We start from the raw sequence: 24919 nt of genomic DNA, 5'->3' as shown, positions 1-24919 counted from the left end.
TAGCATAAAGAGTTGATTGTTATATATATGATATATATAATCTGGAGCAGAATAATTTTTCATATATCAGTAATATGTCAGGTTATAGACTCCGTAGTAGTGCTCAGTTTCATCATTGAGCAAGAGTTATTAAGTGTACATTGTCAGTGCAGTGTGCTAGGCAGCATTAAAGGAAGTGGATGAAAGAGAAAATGTAAATCTAATAATGGCGACAAAGGCATTTGTACAGTTCTGCTTGTCTGTGCTTATTCTACTCAAGAGAATTTTAATTTTATATTAAGATCTCTACCTTTCAGAATCTTATCTTTCAGGCATTTTCATTGTCTGAATTCTGTAAGAGCCAATTCATAGTTACATTATCTCATGCATCTCATAACTTCAAGTAATTGAAAGTTCAGGTCAGTTTAGCATTTCTAGAGAATAAGAGAAATATTAGAAGAATGGGGATAAGGAAAATAGTATCTTTGATTTTCAGAAAATGGAAGACTACAGACCTCAAAGCTTGATGTTGCTCTTTGAGCAAATGGATCATGAAAATGTTTGTGGGCCTTTTAAAATAATAAATTATATATATTATCTGTATGTATGCATTTATGTTCACACATATTTGTTATATACACATATGCTTCTATACACACACATATACATTTGTTACTATGTATATACATAGTAATATAAGTTGTCATTTATTAAGTATATACTATGTGCCAGGCAGAGGACTTTACATAAATTATCTGGTTTAATCCTTAGCACCTCAAGAAGTAAGTGATATTTTTATTCTCATCTCATAGATGAAGCCATTTAGCACAGAAGAGGGTAAGTAAATTGCCCTAGATCGCATAGCTAAGAAGTGGTGGGGTTCAGAATTCAAATCCAGCAGCCCCTACTTCAGCACTATGTCGTAATGGTAGACAAAGAGCTAACAATTTCCATTAAAAATCTTTTAAGAAAAAGGTAGATAACCTGGTATAAGACAAAAATCTTGAAATTCACAAAAGAACTAAAATCACCAGTAAACATGAAAAGATATTAAAACTCATCAATACTCAAAGAATGAAAAATTAAAAATTGCATCAAGTTGTCATTTTTTAAAAATTCCAGTTGGCAAATGTTAAAAAGCATGATAATACCTGCTTTTTGGTAAAGGTACCAAGAAACGAACTAGCCTATCTTTCTAGAAGTGTAAATTGGCACAGCTGTACACACGTATGTATGTGTAGTGCATGCATATATATGTATGTATAATTTGCTTAGAAATTCTAAGAATTTACCTTAAGAAAAACATCATACAAAGAAAGAAATATGTACAGTGATGTTTATTGAAGCATTGTTTTATATAAACAAAATCTGAAAAACAACCTAAACACACATTAGTTAATGGATTAAGTTATGATATATCTAATTAATAAGATGCATCCATTACAATGGATGAGATGGACACACACTCCTTTTAAATGGATCAGATGGATACACATACACACAGATATTGTCCATATGACCTGTGAATTCTCACATGGTAGCTTTGTGCACTCCCTAAATTTCGAGCAGTTGCATTTGAATTAAAATGTAAGTATCATGTATACCCAACATGTCAGTTGTTCTATGTAGCATTGCCATGCAAAAAATAACATATTGTTCCGGGATAGTTTAAATTAATCTTGCTAATTAATTTGGTAGACAAATGCTTTCATTATCCTCTCATTTTTATTTTAAAGAGGATATATGATTTACAGTTTTTCATATACACATGTATCTTGACAAGGAGTGGGAAGTAGAAATTTGGAAAACTTTAGTTTTCTCCTTTAAAGTTTTGTGTTTGAATATTTATAAGGAGCATACATTGGTAGTTTTTAAAAGATTCTTATATTTTTAAAAAATGAAGAAAACTATTCATAGAGTCAGCACACTCATGAAAAAAACAGGTGACTATAACACTAACTTATTTTCTTCATAGACACACACTTGATTTGACAGTCCAAGAAATGACACACTGGATAAATCAGGAGTCATTTCGGCAAGTCATTTGACAGTTTTTCCTGATAAGCTTTTGGAATCAGCATGGCTGGAAAAATTACAACCAGTGTGTCTTGATGTCAGCCTACAGGGAAATCTCCAGTCATTGCAGGAAGATATTTTAAAACAATGTTTAACATTCTATTAGCCATTTGAAAATGGAGGAATAAAAACTACTTTAGCCAAATTTATGGAGATAAACCTAATATTGGTTTTTCTAGCACTGTCTTACATTATACATAAAAAGATTCTACAATGTTTTTATATAAGCCCGTGATGGGTTCTCCTAACATTAATGACAAAATTTAACATGCTTTATTAATTAGTACTACCACAGAATCAAAAATATAAACTTCAGAGGAATTCTGGTTTTTGGAAATGGTGGAAGAACCTGTATTGGGCTTAACCCTTCCACAATTTAAAAGCGTGCACAAAATATAGAAAAGATGTATTTGAAACACTGGAAGGTTATAGAAATCAAAAAGAAACTGAAAGGAATGCTTCAACCTTTGAAGAAGGTGAACCTGTACTGGCCACGATCTGTCTGTATATAGCTTTCACCTGAGGGCTCTCCGATTTACAGCACCCAGTGATTACTCCTTCAGCAGAAAGCCACAGCCCTGTGCTACAAGGATTGTGGGCTGAAGAAAGTAACAGTAGGTGGAAACTTACATCTGAAGGAAGAAATAAAAGCACAATCGAAAACCTTATTTTATAAAACTCCAACTCCAGGTGATTTTACTAGTAAATTCTATGAAACATTTAAGAAGAAATAATACCAATTTCACACAAACTATCAGAAAATATAGGAGAAAGACACATGTCCAATCTCATTTTATGGAGCTCACATAACTTCAAACCAAAAATCTGACCAAGAGCATTACAAGGAAAGAAAACTGCAGATCAGTATCTTTCATGAACATTGGAGAACAATATTTTAACAGATTTGTTTAGTGAAGCAAATAAAGCAGTATTATCTGTACAAAGCAGAACTTTATCTCAGACACACATGGTTAGTGAAACATTTGAAACTCAATCATTGTATTAACAGCCTTAAAAAGAAAAATAATGTAGTCATCTCAGTAGGTACAGAGAAATCACTTAACAAAATTCAACATCCATTCGTGATAAAAACTCTTAGCCAACTAGAAATAGAAGGAAACTTCTTAAACCCAATAAAAAGATTGACAAAAGTTCTATAACTAATATTATATGATGAAATATAGAACACTTTCCTCTAAGATTAGAAAGGAGAGAAGGGTGTCTACTTTCATCAGTCCTATTCACCATTGCACCGGAGGTCCTAACTGTTGTAATACAGCAAGAAAAACAAAGAAAGATTGAAAAAATAATACAAAACAAGTAAAAGTGTTTTCACTCCAAGACACTATCACTCTGTATGTTAAAAATCCTAAGGTATCTACAAAACTACTATCATTAATAGGTGACTTTATTGAGACCTCATAATGCAGAATTAATATACAAAAATCAGTTATATTTAAAATATAACAATTGTAAATACAGCAAAAATGGAATATAAACTTTAAAAATTTTAATTTGCATCAAAACATACACAATTAGGAATAAATTGAACAAAAAAAAACATTTAAGACCTCTTCACTGAAGACTAAAAGTTACTGTGAATGAAAATAAAGAAAACCAAAGTAAATGGGGAAGGTATGCCATGTTTTTCTGTTGAAAGTCTCAATATTGGTAAAAAGTCACTTCTCTCGCATTGATCTATAGAGTCAGTACATTCCCAATCAAAACTCCAACAGGATTTTTTTGTAGAAATTGGAGGATGATTCTAAAAATTTTTTAGAAAAGGTAAAGGACTTTAAATATCCAAAACAATCTTAAGAAGAGGAAAGTTGGCGTATTCACACTACTTGATTTAAAGACTTTTAAAGGTACTAGAATAACGGTAGTATGGTATTAGCATAAGGATAGACAAATAAACCCATGAAACAGAATAGAAAATATAAAAATAGACCCACACATACGTAGTTGATTTTTGACAAAGGCACAAAGACATTTCCATGGGGAAAGGAAGTCTTCTAAACAGATATACTGGAACAAGTGAATAAATGTATAAACAAACATTTCATAAAAGAAGATACGTAAATGGCCAACAAATGAAAGGTATGCACCGTTATTTGTCATCAGGGGAATGCAAGTAAAACCATAATGAGATAGTAGTTCACACCTACTAGAATAGCTAAAATTAAAGACTGGCAGTACTATTACATGTTGGCAAGGATGTGGAGCAACTGGAATTCTCTTGCATCGTTGATAAGGCTGTAAAATGGGGATCCACTTTGGAAACAGCTTCTTACAAAGCTAAACGTAAATCTACCCTATGACCCACCAATTCCGCTTCTAGGCATCTTCCTAAGAGAAATGAAAAATAACTGCACAAATAGACTGTACAATGTAGCTATCACCACTTTATTCATAATCGCCCCAAACTGAAAACAACCTAAATAACCATCAAGAGGAGCATGTATGAAGTTTTAGTATAATCATACAATGCAACAGTATCCATGCAACAGGGTACTACTTACCTTGTTGTTACTGATACCTAGAATGTAGATAGATCTTAAAAACATTATGCTTAAGTGAAAAAAGGAAAATACAGAAGAATACATAATATAGGATTCCATTTAAGTGGAGTTCAAGGACTGGCTAACTAATGTGTGGTGACAGAAACCAGAATGGCGATTGCCTATGGGGATTGACTGACACGTAGCATGAGAGAACTGTTAGGAGCCTTGGAAATATTCTATATCGTGATTGTGATAGGTACACAGTTACATTTTATCAAATCAAAAATTGTACACTTAAGATCTATACATTCACTATGTAAATTTTACCTAAAAAATTCACTGACTGGAAAAAATATTAAAGTCATACAATAAAAATTGAGTTATTAGAAAAGAGCATGCATAAAATTAAATGGTACAATTAGAGAAACAAAAACTAAAAAAAGTCACATACGTAAATTGTGTAAGGATAGTTGTGGGGATGACATACAAGAGGTAAAAGAACAGCTTAGTAAGAGCTAATGCATACATTCTAAGGGTTTTAGATATTGGCAGTTGTAAGTGCTCTGTGGTGTGGCTGCCTCATAATAGCCAATGAAATGATAGTTACAATTATAAAAATGTAGTGTCCAAAGATAAGTTGCAGATTCCTGTGTCCTGAAGTCATTATCTGGCTGTGTGAAAAATGGTTGTCAGAACAGACTATTTTAGCCTGGAGAAAGGATTAGTGACAAATCTAATAGCTCTCTTCAAATATCTTATTTAAAAAAAAAAAAATTAATTCTGTATAGCTGCAAAGATTATTAGAATTACAATGAAAAAGGTAGCAGTTGTAGTTAGAATTTTCTAAATATGGTCAGCTTTATAAGAATATATATTCCATAACCTCCAGTTTTTACGTGCATGATAACCAGCCAACATCTAGATACACTATTATCAGGGACTCCTGCTTGATCTGATGGCCTCAAGACTTGCAGACTCTCAGACTCTGCCACTGTTAGCTAGGATAATCAGACTTGCCATCATGTATATGGTAGGTCTCTTGAGGAACAAACAGGATTTGGGAAGTTGAAATTATTATGGTAGGACATTCCAAGCCACTGGAGGTTTCAAAAAAAAAAAGTATCTGAAATGATGTTTTAAGAGAAATTTTAATGTGATAATGACAAGCTGGCATGGTTGTTGGTTAGGAGAAGGGGCAGGGAACCATTCCTGAAATCTTGGAGTGAGGCAAGTAGACTGTGAGCTTAGGCGAGTTAGAAGAAAGATCAACTAGATTTCAATTAGGATGAACTGTGACTAGATAACAGTTAACATTATAAAATATAGTAGACATATTTACAACTTGAGGAGAACTGTCAGATAAACATTTTCACATTTCATTCAGTAGTATATCTTTTTCTTCTAGAAAAAAATAATTAAATTTAAAATTAAGTATGTAAAACTGCTTTCCAGAGTAGGACTTGAGTCTCTTATAAATGTTTAAAATTTAAAGGGAAAAATCATTTCTTTCAATTTGCTTACTTTAGTATATGTCACTGCTCAATTATATTGGAGACGGTGCTGGGATGTTAAACTAAGAAAGCAAATTATCAATTTAGAATAGATTTTTCTGGACCTCTATTATCAGTAAGTTGCCTGTTTGAGCCTGTTTGGACAATCATTGGATGACTGCTGACTGTATGAGACAGGAACTATGCTAATGTTTCATAAGACAATATCCTACATAATTACAGTCATCACTGAGTCTAAAAGTTCTTCCTCCATACTTTTAAATGTCCTAAGGAATGGCTGAATTACTATTATAAGAATTTTTTCCTTCCACTGAGTATATATTGCATAAATCCATATGCAAAGTTATCCCGTCTGTTAAACTTCAAGTTCTCTCCCCTTAGCTTCATTTTTAGTTTTTGTAAAAGCATTTAGATAAACTTCTACTGCAGCGTCATTTCTGATCAACTTTGTACCCTACCACAAATGCATTACCACCAAACATTACGTTAGAATAATTAGTATTTTATTAAAGATATAAATTCAGTGGGAAATACAGGTGTTTTTCTGTTCTAAATAGTACATTCTTCTAAAGGAATTCAGAATGCTACTTCAATCATACAAGTTATCATTTACCACTTATAGATTTTAAAAGATCTAATTATGCTTTGCACACTGGCCAAAGAAAATTATACATTTGTTGCCCTGTTCGAACTTAGTCTAAGTTGAATTTACATATATGGAAATATATGTATTTGGAACACTGAGACTCAAATAAAAAAAGTGAAATCAATCTGTTAATCTCTTTACGCAAAGTGTAAAATATTTCCTCCAAGAAGCCTCCAAGAAGCATTTTCTAGTTACATTTTCTTTTCATTCACAAATTCAGCAAATATTATCAAGTCTGTTATATACAAGACAAATTTTCCAAGTTATTCAAGATAGCAATTCCTCATTTCCAAGTTTAAAATTTAAATAGAGAAGCTGGTGTGTGAGAAACTCATATTGTGTATGAGATTAAATCATTGTGATTCTTACTTAAGTTAGGAAACATTCATATTCTTCTTCAGTATTGTGTGTCCTACTCTGAGAATTGAGAAGTATATGGAGAACCAAGCCAGTAAACTCAAGAGTGTACCGACTAATGTTCTCCGTACTCTGGACTATCTTTAAAATGAGAATTTGCTAGAGGAACTCCTGAAACTATTTCTTGATCTTAGTATCTGTATCTGTGGTGCACACTTCTCCTTTTGGATGATTGGTAGTGTGTATGTGAGAGGGCAGGTGTTTGGGTGAAAAAATGGCATTAGGTAGCAAAAATTAAAAAGTTAAATGCTAAAATCTGTTATCCCCATGTGATTTCATATTTATTTATTTTTAAAAATGGTATCTTCTTGAAGCCTTGAGATGTTTTTCCCTCTTTTAAAATTAGAATCCACTGGGTTATGTAAAAATGTGAAAAACAACTTCTTTGCTGTTCATTGACTATATACTCATCTATTATTTTCTTTTAAATTATCGTTTCTTTGAAATTAAGCTAAGGAAAATATATTTCCACTGCCATGTGAAGAGTATCCTGATTGGTTATTGTATTTTTTTTCCCAGCTTTTTTTTTTTGTGATTTTAAATATATCTTTGTATTTCAGTGAGCTATTGCACTTACCTCTGAGGTAGTGGCTTGACTGCTTGCCATTTATATCATTAAATCAGCACCTCCTATTTAAACATTCATCTAACCACTCATAGGGAAAATCTTTTTCTGAAATTTTTTTGGGGAGTTTACTAAAATACATTTTTACGGCTGGTACATGGGTCTGTGTAGGGCCATTACAGTAAAGCTTTCTGGATCATCCTTATGTTCAGTCATATTCAGAATTAGAGAAGAGCGAACAAAAGAAACACTCTCACTCCATCATTATCTCAACCTAAATGGAAAGAAGGACAGGAAAACATTTGAATCTTTGGAGATTGTGAATCAAGAATAACACCCCTCTTCTCTGCCCTAGAATAAGACAGTAGAGTCAGCAGATGAAAAACATGATACTAGACAATATGGTTTAGATGTAAAAGCCATATGAGCTTCCTAATCTTCAGACTTGAAATAGGCCACCAAAGAGAAATGCTAAGACTGCAGAGCAAATACATCTGCCTGGATCACTGCCTCACACTGGTTCAGAGTAGAGAGGAAAGAAGAAGGAGACCAAATTCCCATGCTCAAGAGTTTAAGATTCACTCTACCTGACCAAAAGGTGTACTAGTATCTGTGTTCCACCAGCTAAGAAGTCCCACCTCTGTAGGAGAGGAGTAGGGAGTGAAATAGAGGTCAGAAGTGTCAGGGGGAAATCCCACTCATAGAAATCAGAAGAGTTGGGAGACACCATTCCCTTATTAAAAACCAAACAAACTTTTAACAAGACATAGCTACCTTTAGGTGTGCAGACAAAATATAAGAGCGGATATCAGCAAAAAAATACATGTGCATTCCATTAATATACAAAGAAGGAGAATTATTTCAGAATTTAAATATAAATTCCCATTACAAATAAAATACCTTGGCCAATAGTTTAAGGATCAATTATAAAGACAATTTTTTAAATTATAAATCAACTCTGAAGTATTTTTCACTCTACAACAAACTTCCAGTTATCTGGATGACAGAATCCAGCAATCAGTACCTCCCTCACTTCTGATTATCTCAGTTCTATGACTTTAACTACCTATTTTCTTTCTTGGCCTGTCCAGGGCTAGTTGCATTTGCTTCCTGATCCGATCCCTGCTACTCTCTTAGAAGCTGCATGCCATCAACTCTCTTCTCTTTCTCCAGGTTTTTGACATTGTTTCTCATCTCTGTGTCCATAGCTCCTAAATGGTTCCTGGCGCATAGTAAGCCTTAAGCAACAGATTCATCCAACTAGTTGATTGATGAGTGAGAAACACTTTAGCATAGATTATTCCAGCCAGAGGTGATAGGGAAAAATAGACATCGAGTAAAAACCAATTTACAGTTTAGCTTTTAAGAGTAGTCGATATTTTCAACAGAATGTCAGATTGAATTATCTTTTTTCTTTTTTTTTTAATTGAGTAAATGCAAAGAAGAGAACTTTGGTTGATTAAATAGGATAAAATAACATGTGAACTACCCATTTAGAAATAATTAAAGTATTATAAAATGCATTTAACACCCAATATCTCTTAAATGTAATTTTACCTTTCCAAAATTATTCTGAAGACTCTTTGAGCCTGGCAGAATTTTATGAACGTTATATTCCTGGTGCTATTTGTTGGACACTTAAAAAACTGTTTTCTGAATTTGGAACATGGGTAGTAACACTCAGTGAAGTAGCTATTTCTCTTATGATTCATCTTCCATAAGTTTTCTTCGTTCTAGTCATGGAGTAACTTGGCACTTTATTACTTGTTTTTGATCAAAACAGATGCCAATTGAGTGAACTTCATCTTTGAAGAGAGCGGTCTAAGTCAATAATCTTTTCCTTTACTGAACTCTGAAAAAAAATTGTTTTTATTAATTCCTTGGACTCTTTTTATTAATTTTATTTTAAAAATGTAATGCAGCAGATTTTAATAAACTCATATTCGACCTATTTGTAAGAGAAAAACAATTTTACATTTTCTGAAGGGGGATAATCATAGTCATCTTTTTTAAAATCAGTTTCATTATTTAACCTCACTTTTTTTTCAGACATTTTTCTCCTTTTTTATAAGCAGTTTAATGTATTAGAATCAGTACTGTAAAACCATTTGTACAATGCTTTGGACATTTGGTTATAATTTCTTTGTCTGCCAAGCGTTTTTCAATAAAGCTCAATTTTGGCTCTAACGGTCTTCAATGTGAAATTTATTAACTTTGAGATGACCTGTAGCCTACATATTTTCTTCATTGCATGTCTTATCTGTAAAAGTATTTATTTTATTATGTATTAAATTGATAGCTGTACACTGTGCTTTCTGGCATCAGGGTAAACTGATGTACTCAGATACGGGCTTATTTTTTTTAATAAAAAGCATAACCACAATACCTTTATCAGATCTAGGAAAAAAATTAACAATCCCATAATTTCATCAAATATCTAGTTAGTGTCCAAAATTCTCATCAAAGCTTTTTAGAGAGTTTGTTCAAATTAGGATTCAGCCAAGGTTTGTATGTTGCTTTTGGTTGATACGTCTCTCAATTTTTTTCTTTTCCTTTAACTTTCAAGGGTCCCTTCTTCAGCTTATTTGTTGAATAAATGGAGTTGATTGTTCTGTAGATATTCTCATTTTCTGGACTTTTCAGATTGCTTTTTCATGGTATCATTTAACATGTTCCTCTGTCCCCTGTGTTTCCTGTAAATATGTGATTAATAAAGAAGCTTTATCAGTTTTAAGTTTGATTTTGTTTTAATTTTGTTTACTATCACCAGGAGATACATAGTGTTTGGTTGCCTCTATTTTTGTGATGTTAAGATTGAAATTGGATTTAAGTGTTATCAGCTTGATTCACCCTTTAAAAATATATCATAAGCTTTTATTTAATGGTTTTAGTGCCACATGTAATTGTTGCCATGATCTATTACTTTCTTAGAGATCGCAAATGAATGATTGTTAGCTGGAACACTAAGTAAAAAAATTTCTATAGGAAAGGCAGGATAAATGCTTGATTCTTTAACAGTTTTTAGAATGAGTTGGTTGCCTCATGTTTTTTAAAGGTGATCAACAAGATAATTTTTATTTTTTATTACCTTTATTAACTCCTAGTTTGAGCATATTTTAATGAGTTTCAGTTCATTATAGTAGCTGTTATATGTTTAATAATCAAATTGTACCCTCTCCGGCTAAGGCAGCATCTTCGGATAGGCTCCTCACTCCTGGAGATGCAGCCTTGTCATGCTTCCTTGATCTCTGGTATGCTTAGGTGTTCTGTGCTCACTGTGTGCTTTCTTGTCTCAGTCTTGGAATCAGCCATTGGAAGGGAATGAAATAATATTAAATATGGAAAAATTTCCTCTCTTTTAACTTTCTTTTACTCTTTCTATACTTTGTCTGTATCCTCTCTATTTTACCACCTGACTTTTTTGTAATCTCTCTCACTCTCATTAAATCTCATCCAAAAGTCTGTTCTATAATTGGACAAGCAGTGTTGACAGCAGTCACATTACCTGGTGGTTTCTTATATTTCAGCAATACCATCTCTTCTGTTCAAGTCACCAGCTAAGCCCATCCTTTAACATCACAGTCCCTTGCTAGTATGGTAGTGAAATGTCATATCTCCGCTAAAGTAGTTTCCTCTGGTTAGTAAGGCATTAGAAAAACTGCATATATGTTCTGTAATTATGAATGTGGAACTTCTGTGTTTAAGGTCCTATGAAAAGTGTTAGGGATTTTTTTCCCTTACTTTACATTAACTTTTGGGAGTCTAATTATAGACCTAAGAGCCTTTTATTTAAAACTCATTTACACACCTCACAACTGTGTACACCACAGTAAACACCAACATCACAGATACTTGTATATATTCTATCCTTTGGGTGTTCTTTTCTCCACCTCAGCTATTTTATTATGTCTTGTGACCTTGGCTACTTTTGTGGTTAATGTTCACCCTGAATTAAAAGTATTTGTCATCAAACAGTTCTTTTGAAAAGATTTAAAGTGCTTTGGAGGTCCTGCCTTTGTTTTGATCACTGACTTAGGGCATTCCCTGAGAGCCTGTGGATGTCGGTGGTGCCCACCAGGCACAATGAAAGGTGACTATGTTCACTCTTCTGTTATTTCTTTATATGTTTCATCTCCTCTCATCTGTCATAAACTGAAGTCAGAAATTCCATCTCTGTGTTTCTCTCCCAATGCCAGGAGAGAACCTGAGAGATAAAAGCCACTTTAGTAAATAGTTACTGTATTAAATCACATCCAATGTTCTTATCCATCTTCTCTTACTAAGCAGCAAATGCTATCCCTAAGATACTTTTAGTGCAGCTTAATAATGAGCCATTTTGATAACTATTCTGAACATCACAGTGTAGAACTTTTGAATATGTGTTTTTAAAACAACGGTGTCTTGAACATTGAACAATTTCCTGGGAGTCCACAATAGAAAGGAGACTTTGAGGCCTGAAAGAGGCTCAGATACCTGACACATCCTTCCCTTAATAGTTGAGGAAACCAAGGCCCAGGTGAAAGGTTATATAAGGCCACAGAGGACCATTTGGTTAACAAGATTGGGACTTTTCTCTCTGCCTCAGATTATCATTTATCAGCAAATTAATATGATAAATTTTATATTGTATAAACAGTCCAACATTGGTATATTTTGAATTCAAAACTTGATTTGAAGCTAGGTTTTAAGTGGTTGGAGAAATAGACCAACAAAGCAAACTAGAGATAATATTAATAAAATCTTTATATTGCACAGGACATTTACATGGGATATAGATTTTCTTTTAGATCAATTTACTTCAATTCTCTTATAATACCTCGCACTGATAATCAAAATGTATGAGTGACAACTAGAGTAAATTCATAAATGTGATGTATTTGAAAACCCATTTTTCTTTTTTGAAATTACTGTTATTTCTGACTGCAAATGGTGTGACAATCTATTATTTCAAGAACAAGGACTTTAAGAATTATACATAGAATGCTTATCACCTTTAGCAAACTTGTGTATTGAAGGAGTTTAATAATAAGTTTATGAAATCTCAAAAATCTACCTTCAGGGACTTTAAATATGATGGTATGAAAGAAATTAATATTCTTGTACTCTACAGCTGGGTTATATTAATAAAAAGAGAAATTGGTGTGTATTCTTAGACTTTTCTCGTTTGGTTTTATGCCATAGCTTATTTTTTTCTGCTAAGGAAAATAGGTATGGAAAATCCTTTTCTTTTTTAAACTAGAGCAGGTTTTACTTTTGGACACATGGGCCCATATTCAGCAAGACTATACATAAACTAATGTTGACGATGAAGTGTTTTTGGTGGGGTACACATTACTGCTTTTCTCTTCCCATTGGAAAACCGGAAATGCCCACTAAAGATAAATATGCATTTTTGCAGTGACTCAGTTCCATAATTACCTAAGAAAATGAGCTTTTATGCCCACCAAAAGACATGACCAACAATATTTATAGCAATTCTGTTTGAAATAGTTAAAAATTGGAAACAATTCAAATGTCCATCAGCAGTAGAGTGGATATAAAAATTGTGGTGCAATCATACAATAAAATTTTATATAGCAATGAGAATGACCAAACTCCTATTCAACCACATGAATAGTTCTCACAATGTTGAGAAGAAGCCAGATCCAAAAGAATGCATACTGTCTGCTTCTATATGAGTTTATTATTGCATTTATGTAAAAGCCAGCACACCAATCAGTGCAGAAAGAGGTCAGAATAGTGATTACCTTTCAGACAGGGATATTGACTGGAAGGAGTACAAGAGAGTCTACTGGGGTGCTGGAAATAAATATTCTATCTTGAACTGGATGATAGTTACATGGGTATGTACAAATATAAAAAGAATCAAGTTATTACATGGTGATTTGTGTGCTTTACTATGTATAAGTTATACTTCTTTTAACTTTAAGAGGGAAGGAAAATTTCATATCTGCAAACCTAAAAATCTTGACAACAGAGTATCATGATTTAGTAAGTGCAGTCAATTGCATACCTTTTTGAAATCCATATCTTTGTATAATACCTTGTATAGTACTTTTTCAGCTATGAAATCCACTAAACCCAAGTATTCAAATAAAATGAACTTAGATTCAGACCTCCAAATCATTGATTTCAATTCAAAAACACTTTTTGTACTGTTAAATGTAAAACTTAAAAAATAGATTTTATTATTGTTCATCAAAGTCCCCATTTTTCTTCCTGGGAAAGGATTATACTGCTCTACCTACTGAGTTCAGACATGGGCCTGTGGAAGTACCCTAGATGACCTAGCCAGAGCCCTCAGCACTATCCATGGTTTTTCTTGCTCTTTCTCCCTTGCTCTGTACTCATGAGAAGTTGTGTTAAAGTGGAACCCGAGATTCCTGAATGACTATAGTGATTGGACCTCTCAACCCCCAGAGGAGATGTCTCATGAGCCAGAAGTACATTTGCTGTTGTCTTAACCTGCTGATATTTTAGGGTTTTTTAGTTTTACCATCTCCTAGCTTATTTAAACTAATAATCTGTTTCTTTTCTATCGCTTTCTATTCTATTTGTTTTTCTTATTTATAATGCATGGAATACATAATGTACATATATATAAATTATTTGTTCTATAAGTTTACATGTATGTTTTTACAATATATAATGTGTTAATATAATGGCACATATCTTTATAAATTAGAAATTATGTATTCTGTAATCTTACATGTATTTATGTAGAAAAATACATGTATCGAGAGGGCTTAAAATTATTTTACCTATTACTTGCATAATCAAAAAAAGTTTGAACACTACTTAGACTGAGCTTCTTACTGACAAGCACCTTGCCTTAGGCACCTTTGGGGTCCCCACCATGGAAAGTCTCTTTATATAAAGGATTCTCAATATGCGTTTGAACAAATGAATGCTTTAGTAACTGATTGAATGTTTTTTTCAGTTAGAGCATTATTAAAAGTCTTAACCTTTTTTTCTGACAAGAAAACATTTCATATTAGTAGTATTAATGCTTTCAGGTGTCTATAGAAATGTAGGTGATGGCCCATCTGTACACTGCTTAAGAAACAGTGCAAGGGAAACAAAAGAAAAAAATAAACCGGACTGCATCAAACTAAAAAGATTTTGTGCAACAAAGGAAACCATCAACAAAACAAAAAGACAACCAACTGATTGGGAGAAGATATTCACTAATGATACATCTGATAAGAGGTTAATATCCAAAATATATAAAGAACTCATACAACTCAACAACAAAAAAACAAACAATCCAATTAAAAAATGGGCAGAAGATCTGAACAGATACTTCTCTAAAGAGGAAATACAGATGGCCAATAGACATATAAAAAGATGCTTAAGGTCACTAATCATCAGAGAAATACAAATTAAAACCACAATGAGATATCACCTTATACCTGTCAGAATGGCTATCCTCAATAAATCAGAGAGCAACAAGTGTTGGCAAGGATGCGGAGAAAAGGGAACCTTCATACATTGTTGGTGGGACTGCAAATTGCTACAGCCACTATGGAAAACAGTCTGGAGGTTTCTCAAAAAATTAAAAATGGATCTACCTTTTGACTTAGCAATCACACTTCTGGGTATTCAAAGAAAACCAAAACAATAATTCGTAAAGATCTATGCACCCCTATGCCCATGGCAGCACAATTTACAATAGCCAAGCTACGGAAGCAACCTAAATGCTCATCAACAGATGATTGGATAAAGAAGTTATGGTTTATATGTACAATGGGATATTACTCAGCCAAATAAAAAAATGAAATCCTACTATTTGCAATGACATGGATGGACCTAGAGGATATTTATTGTGCTGAGTGAAATAAGTCAGAGAAAGATAAATGCAATATGATTTCACTTATATGCAGAATCTAAGGAACAAAAAGAACAAACTAATCAAAATCAGACTCACAAATATAAAGGACAATATGGTCATGGCCTTCAGCCCAGTTCTTCTTTCTCCAAATTCTAACTGTGTCACTTTTTACTGGAGAAGTGAGTGGGATATAGAAAATGGGTCAGACCACATGGATGACAATACAATGTAATTTTGCATATCCCAATATTTTGTAAATAATTCTATTAAGAAAGTACTTTGTGAGGCACATCTCCTTAGCTGAAAACAGGCAGAGCTGCCCTGAACGAGGGCCCATCCAGCTGAAGAAAAAAGTGTTGGCTTACTGAGAGAACAATATATATCCAACTTGACATTTTCCTTGACAGAACAGTGGCTTATGCTGGATCATTTCAAAGTATGGCAAAGTTATAATGGTTACTATAAAGAACAATAAAGATACTAGAAAGAATAAAGGGGTTGCTCTTATTTTTGGATAAATAATCAGCATAAAACTATCAGGGCCCTAAGCAGCAAATTTCATAAAATGATAAAAGCAAGCATTGATGATGGAAGAGCCACTGAATAATTGTTAATAAAATCTTCAAGATAAAAAATAACAATTCAGATATTAGAATGAAGATTTTGTTATAAAAATATCAACGAAACAAAATCCTATCACTGAAACAAGTCATTGTTACTGCCTCTCTTGCTCCTTCTCCTTGCCAGCATTGAGCTTGTGTGCCTTTGTAGTTGGTAGTCCTTAAACTTTAAATGCTGGTATTACAGAAATAGAAGTGCAGACTGCATCAATAGCTTGCACAAGTCAGGGACTCAAACCCAAATGCCACTGTTCAAACCTTTTCTAGTGTGCCATGCTGCTGCTTGCTTCAGTCTTATCATTCCCAACAAGTTTTAATAGCCAAAATTTAGCTTCTAAAAGATGCTTACTAAAAGCCTTAAAAGATTTTTTTAAAACTTCTTGCTATGTAAATGAGATTTTAAACTCCAAGTTAGCTATTGGCTTTTTATATTTATTTCTGCCTTTAATTTTATTATAACTCACTTGTTTTTAATTCAAGGTCTTTCATTTAGTTTAATGACCGAAATGTGGAATAAGTGGATTTCATTTCTTAAATTTTATATGGAATCATATATTTAGAATAAGGATCATACCCTTATTACTTTTTTGCTCTGCTCCACAGTAATGTTTCCAGTGAGAGGGATGCAATAGTAGCTCCATAAAATACATAGTACTGCTGGGAATTTTCACACCATCTGCGGTGGTAGAGTGCTTTCTGTGTGTTAACTTATTTAGTCACAGAGGACACACAACTAAATAGTGGAGCTAGGATTCTAACTCAAGCAGTCAGCCAAAGCCATGTTTTTAGTTTGGCTTCTCTCATAAGCATTTATTAGTTTTGATTTAATTGAAGTCATTCTTATTTCTTTAAAAAACTTGAGATATTAAAAATTAAATAGTTACTACAGACTGGTTTATGAAATATACAAATGTGATGCCTCAGTGTAAACAAATGCATTTATTTGCATATATAGAATGAATCCAATTTTCTTGTCACTTTCACTTTTCTAATTGAAGTTGCTTTCTAATAAAATTTTCTTCTGCTAAAAGACTAAATTGAAACAAGTTTATCAGTTGATATTAAGTTAATTCAGTTTTTACCTTTAAGTCAGTGTATCATGTTTCAAATGAAACTGATAATTCTATGCTAAATACATAAAGTATTCTGTAACATTTTATGTTAGTATAGTTTACAGTCTGTTTTACATATCAGACTTTAACTTTGAAATGGGAGAGGTTGTAATTCTTTTGCCCATAATTGAGCCTTGAAAGCTGTTTGTCTGTGAAGTTTGTGAATGCTTAATAAATTCTTACGAGTATAATTTTTTCTTACAAATGGAAAAAATAAACTATAATTTTACTGTTATTTTCACTGCTGGCAATATTTTCTGTTTTCAGAGTAGAAAGTTTTCCTATTCATATTTCAAAGCTAGGAGTTCATATTAATTAAAGCTTCCCTCCTCAACAAAGAAAAGATCCTGAGAAAGAAAATAGAAAATTGCAGAGGCTGGAGTTATTCATTCATACACTATATATGAAGGATATCTTTTCTTTGAGTATTCATTTTAAAAATCTCCTATATGGCAAAAGACATTTCTCACTTTAGGAAAAGACATCAATTTAGGAGTGAGTAAACTGAAACATGAAGACCCTGGGACTTAAAACTTTTTATTACAACAAAAGCTAATTTTGTTACAGACCGTTTAGGCTTTTCTGTCTGTCTGCCAGTATTGATATAGTTTCTGGTTACTTTGTTTTAAATATGCAGTAATTTCAATAATGTGTTTTCAGAGTATAATTGAATAGATAATTTACTTGAAAAAAATAATACCCCAAAGTTCTTTCATGTAGTGTTTCAGTTTGACCCAAAAAAAGTACATTGTGGGATATTTATAGTATTTTTCAATCTATTTATATCTGTAGGCTAGGACTGATAACTGATTTAGGGCACAGGGGTTAAAAACAGGAAATGTGGTTTATAAAGTAAGTATTATCTCCAGAGTTTCCAAAGTTTGATTTCTTGTAGTATTGACTAAAGAGTATCATGTTTCAAAACAACATTAGGCAGCATACCTTGAAATAAGTCTGTGTTTAAAGAAGTTGTCTGTCCAGTTATGACAGGAAATGCCTCATGGAAAAGTTTGCTTTCTTGGTATAGGTTCAAATATTATAGCAGTTGTTTTCTATAATTGCACAGTATTCTTTCTCTCCAGCTCTTTTTCAGATAGTCTTTATACAATCAAATTAAGTATAAGTTATATAACTTTTAATAAATTTCCTTTGACTTATATTTAGCTTAAAATTTTATTTTAGTGTTTTAATTGAAGGTTTTGTCATCATAGCTGAGGAAGTGCATGTATTATGGTTTTTATTAATTAGAGTAATTAGAGAATCCAAGTTAAGAAAATAAAAGGCATGAGGAAGCAAAGATATAATTCTGTATGGCCTTTTGAATGACACCTTGGTAGAATCAGTCAAAGCTAAAAAACTTTGACTCAGCAATTACACTTCTAGGAAGATATCTTACATAAATTATTCTGTGAGAATATAAGAATGATGTCCATTACAGTATTATTTCTAGTAGTATATCCTGAAAGGCAGCATAGCTGTCTAACAGTAGGAAAATAAATTATGAGTAAATAGAATAGAATGAATAATAAAAATGAATAAATTAGAAAATAGTAGGAGAATAAATCATGGTACAAACATACTGTAGTATAGTATGCAGTTTTTGAATATTATAAGGTATATATGCACTGGCATGGAAGAATGTAACATGTTACAGAATGAAGTAAGCAAGTTTCAAGAAAAGAATGCGTAGTATAATCTAATTTTTTAGGGAAAAAATTATATTAATAGGAAAAGATCTGGAAGAATATATACCAAACTAGGGAGAAGGATGAAGAAGTTTATTGAGCTTTTATTTATTATGAAAACTTATACTTCTGTGTTCTTTTAATTATATTCAGTGAACATTTAATTTTAAAAAATAAAAAATCAAGAAGAAAATCTTGATTGATCCAAAGTGTTCACTATTGTGTTCTTCAATGCAGACATTATCTAGAGAGGGCTGCCTAGCAATTTGTCCAAATTATTAATTTAAGAAGAATCAAATTTACCTGTATACCAGTTTTAATTTATAAAGCATTTCCCAAATGCTTCAAAAAAAATCCTGAAGCTTCAGTGAATTAACTGATTTTCCAGCTAAGATTTAAATCCAAGTCATTCCATAAACACCTGTACATTATCGAGAGAAGTAAAAATGGTATAGATGATAGAGGCTTTGTTCATCTGCTCTTACGACCACATCAAAGTTGTGACAGAAACATGGAGCAAATAGCAAGCCTGAGGTCTAAGTGAACAAAGCCCTACAACTAGAGAGAGAAATAAGAAATCATCTTGCAAGGGGAGGAGCCCTTCCCATTGTGTAAACACAGAGCTGCCATAGATGAGAAGTCATTGAACTGGATAACAGAGGTTGCTCCACCCAGAGGATTCCCTGAAACTCCGCCTCCCCCAACTCATGGCCCTATACAAGCCACATCCAGTTTTGTCTTTGGAGAGTCCTATGCAACTTGCTGAGCAACCTCCCAGACTCCCACTGGTGGCAGCTGACCTCTTTTTCTGGTGTGGTTTCTTGAGGCAACTATAAGCACGGCATCTGTGAATTGCTTGCTGAATTTTAACAGGTGGCCCCGGAGGGGCACAGGCTAGGGCTAAACTTGGCCTGCAGCTGAACCTCTCTCAGGACTGCACCACTGGACACCTACTGCACAAAGCCATGCTAATAAGACCAGGAGACTTAGGAGCTTTGCTTAGTATATAGAAACAGACACAGAAAGGCAGCCAAAATGGAAAGACAGAGAAGCAGAAACCATATAGGAGAACAGAACCAAGATCCAGGAATAATGGAGTCAAACAATCTAACAGATGCAGAATTCAAAACACTGGTTATAAAGATGTTCAGTGAACTTAGGGGAAGTGCAGATGAACTCAGTGAGAACTTTAACAAAGAAATAAAAACATAAAAATGGAAATTATAAAAGGGAACCAGTCAGAAATGAGGAATACATTATCTGAGACAAAGAGTATATTAGAGGGAATCAGCAGAGTGGATGAAGAAGAGGATTGAATCACCAGTATAAAGGAAGGGGAAGCAAAGGTCACCTAAACACAACAGCAAGAAAAAAAGCCAAGAATATAATTATAATTTAAGGAGTCTTTGGAACAAAACTAAATGTAAAAACATCCATGTAATAGGGGTACTCGAAGGAGAGGAGGGAGAACAAGAAGTGGAAAAGCTATTTGAAGAAATAATGATGGAAAACTTCCCTAACCTGGTGAAGAAAATGGGCATACAATCCCAGAAAGCTCAGAGAATCCCAAGAAAGAGAAACCCAAAGAGACCCACACCAAGATATATCATAATTAAAATGCCAGTGGTTAAATACAAAGAGAGAATCTTAAAAGCAGCAAGAGAAAAAGTTACTTGCAAGGGAGCACCCATAAAACTGGCAGCTGATTTCTCAAAAGAAATTTGTAGGACAGATGGGGTTGGCACAAAATATTCAAAGTGATGAAAACCCAGAATCTACAACTACCAATACTTTATTCAGCAAAGCTATCATTTAGAGTCGAAGGACATAAAGAGGTTCCCAGACAAAAATAAGCTAAAGGAATTCATTACCACCAAGCCACTATTAAAGAAAATGTTGGAGAGACTTCTTTAAAAACAAAAAATATGTATCAAAATCAGGAATACAAAATGTTGCTACATATCTATCAATGACTACCTCAAATGGAAAAGAATTAAATGTTCCAACCAAAGAAAACAGAATCTGTACATATGCTGCCTACAAGAGACTCACTTCAGATTAAAAGACACACACAGGCTAAAAGGAAGGGGATGGAAAAAAGTTATTGTCTTGATGGACCTAGAGGATATTGTGCTAAATGAAGTAAGTTTGATAGAGAAAGACAAATTTCACATACATGCGGAATCTAAACAAAATAAACAATAACAACAAAAATGGAAACAAACTCATACAGAGAATGTTTTGAGACGAGGGTTGGTGACAGTGAAAAAGGGCAAAAGGATTAAGAAATACAAATGGATAGTTACAAAATAGTCATGGAGATATAAAGTGTAGTTAAGGAAAATAGTCAATGTCGTAATATATAAGGGGAAGAAGAGTTCTAGCTTTAGTGAGGTGATCACTTGGGCTCTAATCACTATGCTGTACAACTGAAACTAATATATTCTTGTATGTCAACTATAATTGAAAAAACTCATTTAATTGTACAATGTAAATATGAGCAACTAATTACATTTCAACAAAACTGGGGGGAAAAAAACACCAGAGAGTAAGGAGGTTGGGAGAAAAGGTTGAAGAGGTAAGTACAAATTAGTAGTTGATGGTCACAGAGATGGGAAGCACAGCATAGGGACTGCAGTCAGCATTAATGTAATGGCGAGGTGGAGAGCCAGAGGAGAGACAGAGCAATCAGGAGGATTGTTTATAAACTATATAAATGTCTAACCAATGTAGTGTATAATTGAAACTAATAATAAAACTTTTTAAAAACCACCTGTACATGATCTATTTTACATTATTACAGATTATTGTATTGCTAGGCATTATTTCATGAGATTGGCATATTGGGCACACTAGCATCCTTTCAACATATCAGAGATCCATTTTTTCCACAAACAGTGCTGAGGATTCTAATCAAACAATCTGTGTGCCAATACGGGTTTTACTGTTTGCCAAACAATTTTTGTCATGCAATTGCTTTCTTGTGCTGCTTTAGAGATGATGTAAGGCTCTCTCCCATATGTAAGATGGTCATGTTTTCTTAAATCTGGGTGTGTCACTACTAGAATGTAAGTCCAGTGTGGAGAGGGAATTTCTTTTTTGTAGGTTTGCTCCTTTTTGATCACTGCTATAACCCCAGCACCTAGAATAGAGCCTGGCATGTAATAGTAATAAGCACTCAATAAATATTTTTAGTAGTGTGCCTATTCCAAAATCAGGTGCCCTTCCTATTAGATTAAAAGAAGAAACTGACAAATATAGCAAGAAAAAAGACTTCTTTTCGACTTTGATGTATGAAAAACAAGACAATATCGTTGGAGAAGATGGTATATGGTACAGGCCCACTTACAGGAAGCCCACCCTGTGAAAAGAAGCCTACGGGTTCTTGCTCAGAGTAGACATGAGCTTTGTTTTCTCCATGGGGAATTTCCAGACTGGGCTACTAGATTAATTGCTAAGTGGTAGTCTAAATTGATACTGTGTGGGTGGGGACACTTTTTTGGTCAAATATCATGACACATTTTAATTTCATACTCAGTACAGGAGATACATATTCTAAATGCTTAGTAGCTGTTCTCATTCCCTTGCCGAAATAACATGGAAAATTGTGAGGTTTTATCCAAAGGAAACCTTTTTAAAAACAATACTTAATTACTACATCATGATAATGTAATTCCAAGAAGCAAGTTGGTTTGCCTTATTTTTCCTATGCAAACTGGCCTCATTGACAGCTCCTTCCCTAAGAGTACCATAAATTTAGCATTTATGGGCCACTACTGTTGAAACTGAAACTGAAACCTAGATTTCCTGACACATTTACTGAGTGTGCACTGTGTTCTAATATATGAGCATCTGCATAAGTATCCCGCACATAGCCTTCAGTAAATATTTAATGGCTTATTATTTTGAGTAAGCTTTTGCTTAAATATATAGCTAGAAAAATAAGGCATATTTGGAAAACAAATGTATTTAGCCTCAGCAATATTCTATTCTAGAATTCTCCATATATTAAATTTTTTTCTCTGACGTATTTGTTCACTCATTCAGTCACTTATCGATTTATTTAAGAAGGTTAAGTTCTAGGAACTTGCTAGTGAGTCTTTGCCTTCTTTGACTTTTTTACTCATAAGTATTTTTTAACATTTGCTACAAGCCAGCTACTGTGGTAGGTACTGGGGATACAAAGATGAGGTAAGTCAGGCGATCCCTGTGTTTACAGAGTTTATAGTCTAGCAGAGGAGAGTGATAGTAATCAAGTAGCCACACAAATAAAGAGCTGCAACAGTCATAAGGAATGGGACCCAGCACTGAGGGGACATGAGAGGTGAGCTAAGTGCAACACTTTGGAATATAAGGGACAGTCAGTGGACGTAACCAGTAATCTGCTTACTGCCTGCTTTTTGGCAGATGTATTGTTAGCCTCTTAGAAATATTTCATTTAATAAATGGTATCTCTTTTTTATAAGAGAAAGTGACAAGTTATAGCCATTTAGAAACTTGCCCCAAGGTGACTGATTAGTAAGTAACCTGGGTGTTTGAGGTCAGCATCTGTTTCTGCCTTCTCTTCACATATATATAATTCTAATTCAGTCAGGCCATTGATCAGGTATTGCCTTAGGAGCCAGCCTTCTGAGACTTCCCTAGTGTGAGATGTTTAGCCATTCTTTTCAAAGCCAGTATGACAAAAGAGTTCCACTAAACTTCCAACTTCCAGAGGATTTTGTGTAAACCAACCAAATAGGAGTATCATCAAAGACAAATCTCTCCAATTATAGCACATCACAGTAACATTTGATATTGTGTCTGGGGTGTTTGCTTCTGTCATGTTCTTATATGCACATTCAACTGTTCTGAGATTCCTGGTGCCACTCAAAGTAACTTCATCTACAATTAGGGTATGCTGCAGCTAGATGACACTCTTAATGAGTTACATAGTCCAGACTTTTACACCATTTGTTTCAGAAAGAGAAATTAGCGTGGTTTTTTTTTTCCAGTCATCATGCCTTTTACTCAACTATTTATGTCTTTAAGAAATAACACGTGAAATATGTAACAGTTACCACTAAATGATAATCTCTCTTAAGGTGGGTTATGTCTGTTTTGCTCACTTTTGTACATCACAACCTGTCAGGGCCTAGCAATAGTAGATGCACGGTATTTGAAGAATAAGGGAATAAACATATGTTACATTTTTATAACAGCTTTGTTAGCAAAACAGATGTAATCTCTACATTTTGCAAAGTAGGCAGTTGTCTAAAAAGTGAACTGATTTTTGTCTAAGGCCTTATCATTGGTATATAGGTAATCCAGAACCTGGATCCCACATCTTCTGACTTTACATTGAGTGTTATTTCATTCTGTCACCTCAATAAACTTAAAATCATCAACTATTAATGTTAATAATATTAAAATTAGAATAAACTGTAGTGGGAAGAGAAAGAATATATACCACCAGAATTAACTATAAAATGGTCCCTTTGCCATAATCATGGACCTTTTGAAAATAGTAACCAAAATCAAATCATGGTCTTGGCCCCACATACCGTGACCATGGTCCCTTTAAACTCATTTTTCACTTCATTCTGCCATTTGCTTCAAGGCCTCAGCCACTCTGACAACAAAATGTATGTACAGCCCTTCTCTGGCAGCTCCAGGATCTTTTTCAGGCAACATCTTTGTTGACATTCTTATTACCTCTTTCTTACTTTCCAAATCTAACCCCTTCCATTCAAGAAAATGACTGCTGAGTTTAGCTCAGCTGTCAGTGAAATCACAGGGAAGGCCCAAGTTTACATTACTCAAAATCCAAGTCTGTTCTCTTTCAATCCTGAGTGTGAGAATTTCCATCCTTTTGGCATGATTTCCACATACTTTTATTTTTCCCAAACAGAAGTAACTGGCTACTCTAGCTACTGAAAAGATCGCTACCTGCCGCCAGCTGTGTTTTGATGGGGCCGTTTGACATTAGTACAA

At 33.6% G+C, this 24919-nt stretch overlaps 1 protein-coding gene across 3 annotated transcripts in view; it reads left to right on the top strand.

Annotated features, from left to right (window-relative positions):
• EXOC2 (exocyst complex component 2) overlaps nt 1-24919 on the top strand; it is a 210204-nt gene that overhangs the window by 169518 nt on the left and 15767 nt on the right. Inside the window, exon 24 of one of the 3 annotated variants that reach the window (XM_011383240.2) lies at nt 9482-9640. The exons of the other annotated variants lie outside the window; for them this stretch is intronic. Coding sequence (XP_011381542.1) covers nt 9482-9492 — 11 coding nt within the window. The 3' untranslated portion in view covers nt 9493-9640. Of the gene's footprint in view, nt 1-9481; nt 9641-24919 lie in introns of those variants that run through there. 3 annotated transcript variants of the gene reach the window in all.

Source organism: Pteropus vampyrus, unplaced genomic scaffold (assembly GCF_000151845.1).
Source record: "Pteropus vampyrus isolate Shadow unplaced genomic scaffold, Pvam_2.0 Scaffold509, whole genome shotgun sequence".
In the NCBI taxonomy this organism is placed as follows: Eukaryota; Metazoa; Chordata; class Mammalia; order Chiroptera; family Pteropodidae; genus Pteropus; species Pteropus vampyrus.
Note: the sequence above shows the minus strand (reverse complement) of the source record. Positions and strands in the feature narration are given on the sequence as shown.